This window comes from Sitophilus oryzae, unplaced genomic scaffold (assembly GCF_002938485.1).
Source record: "Sitophilus oryzae breed Bouriz unplaced genomic scaffold, Soryzae_2.0 scaffold_1719_pilon_pilon, whole genome shotgun sequence".
Taxonomy (NCBI): Eukaryota; Metazoa; Arthropoda; class Insecta; order Coleoptera; family Curculionidae; genus Sitophilus; species Sitophilus oryzae.
The window spans coordinates 131,626-139,393 of NW_022146412.1; the positions used below are offsets into that span (position 1 = coordinate 131,626).

At 31.3% G+C, this 7,768-nt stretch overlaps 1 protein-coding gene across 2 annotated transcripts; it reads left to right on the forward strand.

Annotated features, from left to right (window-relative positions):
• Positions 1-968: 968 nt before the first annotated feature.
• On the forward strand, positions 969-7,384 carry LOC115881416 (kinesin-II 85 kDa subunit-like). Of its 2 annotated transcripts, XM_030898876.1 has the most exons (13): positions 969-1,059; positions 1,122-1,210; positions 1,269-1,343; positions 1,403-1,445; positions 1,501-1,605; positions 3,737-3,849; positions 3,916-4,032; positions 4,089-4,220; positions 4,931-5,162; positions 5,221-5,385; positions 5,459-5,651; positions 5,706-5,963; positions 6,021-7,384. In XM_030898876.1, the coding sequence occupies exons 1-13, from the start codon at positions 997-999 to the stop codon at positions 7,376-7,378; spliced, it is 2,943 nt and encodes a 980-aa protein (XP_030754736.1). In that variant the 5' UTR covers positions 969-996; the 3' UTR covers positions 7,379-7,384. The 2 variants fall into 2 exon arrangements, with proteins under 2 accessions (XP_030754736.1, XP_030754737.1); XM_030898877.1 differs by lacking the exon at positions 969-1,059 and having other exon boundaries at positions 1,165-1,210; positions 1,413-1,445.
• The last annotated feature ends 384 nt before the right edge of the window (positions 7,385-7,768 follow it).

Consider the following 7,768-nt stretch of genomic DNA (forward strand, 5'->3'; position numbering starts at 1 on the left):
TTTTATGGAATTAGGTAACATTTTGTTTCATTATTTCCAACATCTACATATACATATAAATTAATACCAAAGATAATAGATACCAATTTTGCGAATACATAATAATGAGCTCATTTCTTTAGGTACATGTTTAAATAAAACAATTTATTAAATAAAAACAAACGATTCTGAAGGATTTCCCACATAGAACTTTATTTAATAATCTTATTAATATCCCAGACAACACATTATAATATATCATGTCACAGTTAATATGAAGTTACCTGGCGCATCCACCATTATCTGTCTTTTCAATATAATAAATTATTTTGCTTTTACGAATATTCCCTTCACCAAAATGTCAAAAATACTCGTAGTTTGTACTAAAATTTACTGTACAGGGGCATAGAGTTTAAAATGTATAGGGTGAGTCTTAAAAACATGCAAATATTTTCAGGGCTGGTAGTTTTCGATAAAAGAAAATTTTCTCTCTACCGTTTTTTAAATAAGTCCTAAATAACTGAAATATTTTACTTTGAAAATTTCATAAAAAATGATTTCTTGTTTAAATTTTGAGAACCACTGGATCTTTTTCAGACTTTCATTCTTATAAACTTAATCTACTATATATGTTGCCATGTTATGAAGATATTATCTTTTTTACCTAAAAAATTTAAAAAATCGACCGAAGAATAAAATCCGTGTACTCTTGTGTAAGGCCCGCCTTCCTCTATAAATTCTTCCTCTAATATTCCTTTACCTATTCAAAAATTGCTACATAACGTCGAATTTTGTCCCAAACGATCTAATGGGCAGGCGAAATTCGCAAACCAAAATACGAAAGTTTTGGTACGTGAGAGTCCAAGTCCGCGGACTAAATCCGCAGTCCAAGTCAGCATGCCCAATCCGCAGACCAAAATATTCTAGTGTATGAAGGGTTAATGCCAACGTGACACGTGACAAATAAACAGTTTTAAAACCGACAGCTCTTTAACTTTGTCATTCTGACAAATTGAAATGGTCACTAATACAATAAAAGTATTTGCCCGAGTTAAAAAACAAAACGATGATAGAACTAAAGTAATATCTGTTTATTACATAAACTTAAAACACATATTATTGCAGTATTTATTACCTTTTAGCGTTACGAAATTACAGAACATACAGAAGGCGCCAACAGTGACATATTTATTTATAACAGTTCATTAAAGCGTGATGGTTCAAGATTTAGGTAAGACATAAAATAAGGTCAAACGTTTTAAACCCAAAACGACGCTCGTTACTTTCAGATTTAATAAGATCTTTGATCAATACTCTAATCAAGATGAGGTGTTTGAATTTATGGCCAGACCTGTAGTAGATAGGTAATGATAAAAAAACTTCGTACTTCTATATTTTATTACCAAATAATTGAATAAAATAGTTTCTTGCAGGGTTTTAATGGTACTATATTTGCTTACGGACAGGTGAAAGTCAATCTAAAAGTTCAAGGAATGTATAAAAAAATATTTTATTTTTTAGACTGGAAGTGGTAAAACATATTCAATGACGGGGTCTTCAAAGAAGTATAAATACAGAGGAATAATACCTCGGTGCTTGGAATATATTTTTTCTAATATTGAACAGGTACATTTAAAAAAATCGGGGACAGAAATATTCAAAATCGGTAAAGCTCCATCTAGGGGAGCGGGGGGCATGTTGTTACAAATTTTAGAGAATTGTCAATTTGACAAAAGCTATTATATAATTTATACATTTGATTGATTTTATCGTTAGTATGTCTATTCAGCTTTTAAAATATGATTAAAAAGTTACTAAAATTTATGTAATTTTTTCACAAAGAACAATTTAACCAAAGACGTCGATTGTAACAACTTACCCCCTTTTTGGGGCTAGTTGTTACATCTTCGGGGCACGATGTTATGGTAGATAAATAAACAAAATCATCAATAATACGAATTTTTTTTATTATTTCAAAGCGTTATAAACAGAAGAGATCACTTTAAACAGTCTTTTAACATTTATGAGTAATTATAATATCTACAGCATGGAGAAAAAGATATGTGGAGAAAAAGACCGTGTCTCTGGGAAAATTCATTCTGGGAAATACGAACATCGGCGGAACTGAATTTCCAGCAGCATTTATGGCACATGCAAGTGTTATAAGTGTTCCTTTTTCGGCAGATGTGATCACACCGACCTGTTTTTGACCACGGGCAGTAACTATTTTTTAGGCTTCTGTACCGATTGTGTCACTTGTTTCGTCAACGTTCCATATGCGCGAAGCAGTGAATTCATATTTTTAGAGTAAGCCTTGCTGTTTGTCAAAAAAATCTTTAACGTTAGTTCTGTTGAACCACGTTGCTCTAGTCAAAGATGTAGCTTCTGGTGTTCGTAGAGATAGTCGAGTATTTCTACCCATAAAACTTTTAAACCAGTCCGGCCCAGCCATATTAGTTCTAAGCCAGCTGGGGGGAATTGCTTTGTATTTGTTAATTCGAGTTTTACAGCATATTGGTAAGCTAGTTTTCGAACTTCTGTTGGTAGTAAACCAAAACATATTTCTGAAATTTTGAGTAGATAAGAAGCTAATTTATGTTCTGTTTCTTGTGAGAATACCAATCTAGGTTTAATGTAACCCAATGAACAACTTTCGTTGTTTTGTTTTTTCTGATATACCTGGATAAGGACGTCCGACACAAAATAAACATTTCGCTTCCTTTACGAATGCTCGATTTATTCTGCAGTACTTCTTGCGATTCATAAACTTCTTGACTAGTTGTACCTCTTTCTGTTTTTCTTTTATAGTTTCTCTACAACAAAGAATATTTAGAGTTTTTAAAATATGAAGATGAACGGTGCAATAAAAGGCATGGTAATTTTTTGGGGTAAGATGTTACATGTAACAACTTACCCCAAAATATTGTAACTACCTGCCCCATGGCACGTTTTTAAATATAAATTGAAGTCAGCATTAATGGATATCGATAGTAGAAGAACACAGCATTGCAAATTAAAGGTAGATATATTTGAACGTTCACAAGGTAAACATTTTTGAGAAAATAAAAAGTATAGACATCAGGAATCAAAAATTTCGTAAAGGATTTGTTTACTTACTTGGTTCAAATCGAGACACATGCACACAACTTAGCAGCTTGGCGCTTGGCGAGTCACTGATCATTTTTATGTAATGCACAATGTTATAAGAAAACAAATGAGTCCACTTATGTCCATCAAAGAGTTTAAAATCTTGGTAAAAAAAGCGTGTAACTTCTTACCCGTGTAACAACGTGCCCCCCGCATCCCTACATAAAGTTTTGTCTGTCAGTTAAAACGGAAAACTGAAAACTAACCAGGGTTGCCACCTTTTGAATTTAGAAAATCAGGACAGCACTGGTGCAACCTTTTTTCTGAAATAAAAAATTTTATGTGCCTATCGAACTTCGAAACAATATTTTATGCCTTTTTGCGTTAACTTAAAAAACTGTTCGAAATTTATAAATAATTATGTAAAAATACAAAGTGAAATTAATAAACAATATATAATAAAACAAAATTAATAAACATTAAAACAAAATTAATAAACAATAAAACAACCAACTAAAAAAACCTAAACAAAATCAAAAGTTTCAGCTGTATAATCTGTATATTTAGCTTTATTAGTTTATATAATTATTTTTAAATAAACATTTTTGGCAAAATAAAACACTAATTTCAATGCATACTAATTTCTAATTTAGTAATTATACTTTACAAGACTCAAGATAAACCAACTACGTACATCTCGTACATAGAAATATACAACGAGATTTGCTATGATCTACTTAATCCCAAACAATGCAAGGTAGCCGCAAAGCTAGAAGAATTACCGTAAGTCCTTTTTAGTCTAATAAAAGTTTTTGATATTATATGTCTCAATTTCCTTGCGAAATTTAGAAGAGTTGTAATTTTCGAAGACAAAAAAGGAGAACCTCATATGCGAAACGTGAGTGTGTTAACAGTGGCAACTCAAGAAGAGGCCATGAGACTCTTATTTTTAGGAGAAACCAATAGGTTGCTATATAATTAATCTACCTTATTGATATTTTTAATTAATTTTTTACTTTAAGAGCTATTGCTGAGACACCCTTAAATGAATATTCATCGAGGTCACATTGTATATTCACCATGTACTTGTCTTCGAGACAGACAGAATCACAGAAACTCAGGCACTCCAAGCTGAACTTTGTTGATTTGGCAGGGTACGATATTTTAAAATCTATGAATGAAATTTGAATCGGCCTTCCATAGTACTTATTTATTTTAATTTATACACAACGTTTCGGCCAGATATATATTACTGATTGTTATGAAGTGTAAACTAATCCCAAAACTACTAAACGCATTGTGATCCGATTCAATTCTTATGACTCTTTTTTAAGACTCGCTGTAATTTTATGGATCCGTGCTGGTCCCGATTCAATTGAACGAACAGTATTCTAAAGGTGTGTCCAGATCTGACGAGACAAGAGCGAGGCAAGAGCAAGACAAGAGCAGGACGAGAGCGAGACGTCTTCTATCCATTTTTTGAGGCAAGTCTGCCACGAGACAAGCGAGTTGGATCATAGTGAAAGGACACATATTAAATTGACCCGATGACATATTAAATTGTAATTGAATATAACAAACAATGACCAAATAATAACGCATACAGTAATACATTTTTGTATTTTTAATATGGTATTTGGTTCGTCGTATTTTATTCATCAACTCTCTACAACGAGACACGTCCACACTTACCGAATTTGGAATATCTTGCTCGCTCTCGAATCGTCAGGTCTGGACGCACCTTAAGAGGTGAATCAAATCCCACCAATTATTTTTGATATTCGTTCAAATGAACGACTTGTTCAATCATTGCCCACATCTACTATATGAGCTTTTAATAAAAACTGTTTTTTTCTTTTTATAGGTCTGAAAGGGTTTATAAATCAAAAATTACAGGAGCCATACTAACTGAAGCCAAGCATATCAATAAATCTTTACATTTTCTTCAGCAAGTGATTCTGGCACTTTCACAATCGAAAAGGGCCCATATTCCTTACAGAAACAGCGTCATGACTTTTGTATTGAAAGATTCGTTAGCTGGAAACTGTTTAACAGTTATGTTGGCAACCCTGTCCCTTGCTTCCAAAAATATTCAAGTATATAACGCGTGTCTTCGTAAAAGTTCATAAATGATAATAATAACGATTCTTATAGGAGTCAATAAGTACCTGTAAATTTGCACAGAGGGTTTCAATGATAAAAACAGAACCATTTATAAACGAAATTGAAGATCCTTATCAAGAAATTGTACTGCTGAGAAATGAAATTGAAGAATTAAAGCGACAGTTGAGGAAAAATTCTTCCAAATATATTAACTTGGTAAATTATTTAGATATATTCTTCCTACCAATTTGTCTCAACATAAAAGACATTAAATATGTTTTATTTTTAGAACGAGAAAAATATTAAAGATGATGAAAAAATGGAATGTGAAAATCTAGTAGATACCTTTATAACCAGCAGTAATCCAGATTTTAACTTTGAAAGAAAATTAATTGGATATTGCATGCAGCTTATGAGGAAAAAAATAAAACTCTTAGAAAAAGAAATCAATAGTACAAAGGAAAAAACTAAATTGGATGACGGTAAAATATTATTGATTTATTAACACTAAATAAACAAATCATTTAATTTTGTAGATTTACCAAATGTAGAATTCTCCAAAGCAGTAGAAAGTAGGAAAGGTCTAGAAACAGAAATATTATCAGAAAATTATTCAGCCAGAAAATATAGTACCGAAAACAATAGCAAAGAAATTTTGTATTACGAAAATATGCTTTCATCCGCTCTAAAAAAAGCTAAAGTATTGTCGGAAACTATAGAAGAATGCCAGAGTAATATAAATTACATAAAAACAAGAATGGAAAAAGCAGACATAAATGAAAGACTTTTATTAAGTGTGTATTAATTCATATTTTATTATGGTCAACTTGATATTATAAATAATATTTTAGCCAAAGATCTTGAGTATCAACAAAAAACCTACAAACGTTGTATTCTGGGATTAAAGGAACTGAAAAATGAAACCATACAGTTAGAGTTTGGACTAAATAAAGCGAAAACAAAACTTAATGAAAAAAGTAATTTTCAGGAACCAGATATTCTAATTTTAGATGAACATCATTCAAACCCTCACAAGGATAATTATAGCGCTGAAAATATCAGTAATGGTCATTACGAGAGGCAACATTGTTTTAATTCTTCACACTACGAGTATAACTGCAATGATTATAACTTAAATTGGAATAATACAAATAATAAATCTGTAAGAAGTATTCCTGTGAATTACAGTGATACAGTACATAGTCTGAACCCTATGCTTCATCAATATACGACTGTCAACTCTTGCTTCAATGAAAAAACATTATGCAGCTGTAGTTCAAATCAGTGCCTCTATACGTATAAAAATAAACACACTTCAACAGATGATGCATGTGCCTTGGATTTAAATTGTAACTATAAAAGTGATTTTTCAAAGAGTTTACCTCAATGTAATTGTTTTTATCAAAAGAACCAAAGAGTTTACAATCATTCTCGTTCCGAAAATACTTGTAATGATTGTTATGAACTAGAAAATATTAAACCAAATATAAAGAAACATCATTTAGTAACCAGTGATAATGCCTATGATAAAATATATGCAACTGATTTCAAAACCTGCAAGTGCAATAAGTGTGATGTCCCTGAAAATTATGGCTTTACCAAAACAGTTGTCAGTGCAGCTCATGATGATCATGAAGATTGCAGCTGTCCTAGAAATGATTCAGTTACACTTCCGGCATATACACAGTGTAATAACATAGATCAGTATAATTTAGATGTTTATGAGACTGACAGGAAAAACAGAATTATAGAAAAAAGAGGTGCGTCAATGTACGATAAGAGTGAACATACTGTTAAGGTGCTCCTAGATGAATTTGATGAAGGAGATAATGTAACTTTCGATAATATTCAGTACCTATTAACTTCACCACACTGTGATGAAAAAGATTTAGATAATATAAAAGATGAATCTAAATCTCAGGAAGATATTATTTATCATTTGGATGAAGAAAACAATAATAATACTCTTACTGCCCTACGGTGTGAAGAACAACAAGTAGTGAAAAAACAAGAGGAAGCTACAATAATTCAAAAAAGTGTCGTTGATCATGTGGATGATGAAAATAATATTAAATATGTTAAAAAGTATGAGATATTTCTTGATTCGGATAGTAAAGAATTTATCAAGTTTATGGAAACCATTCCATTAACAGGTGATGAAGAAACTGATAAAGAAATTTGTAATTTTTATCGTTCAAAGTTTTTATGATAGATATATTTCAGTGTTTAATATATTTAGTTTTATATTATTAATATCCTTTCATTAACTTCCAGTGGCGGATACAGAGAGGGGGTACCCCCATTTAAAAATTTAAACCCCCATTTAAATATAAATTCTCTGTAAAATTTTATGAATTTTGATATCCAAAACACTCTATATCTAACATAAACTGTTTTAGTTTGAAAAAAATCATTTATCATAATTTTTAATCCCTCGGTTCCATGACAGCGGCCAATATTATATGACACACAAACAATTTAATTGTTGAAATCTTTTTATAAAGAAGGAGCATAATGCTATCCATATATTCATGCATGGTGGGCGGAAAAAGGACTCTAGGGTGGGGATCCTTGACAGTTCTGTTTGACGATTCATTTG

Excerpts from the sequence above, each read along its gene's own strand:
- LOC115881416 (XM_030898876.1), top strand. The coding sequence starts at position 997 with ATGGTCACTAATACAATAAAAGTATTTGCCCGAGTTAAAAAACAAAAC. Across the intron at positions 1,211-1,268 it reads CGTGATGGTTCAAGATTTAG|ATTTAATAAGATCTTTGATC; the intron begins GTAAGACATAAA and ends CGTTACTTTCAG. Across the intron at positions 4,221-4,930 it reads AACTTTGTTGATTTGGCAGG|GTCTGAAAGGGTTTATAAAT; the intron begins GTACGATATTTT and ends TTCTTTTTATAG.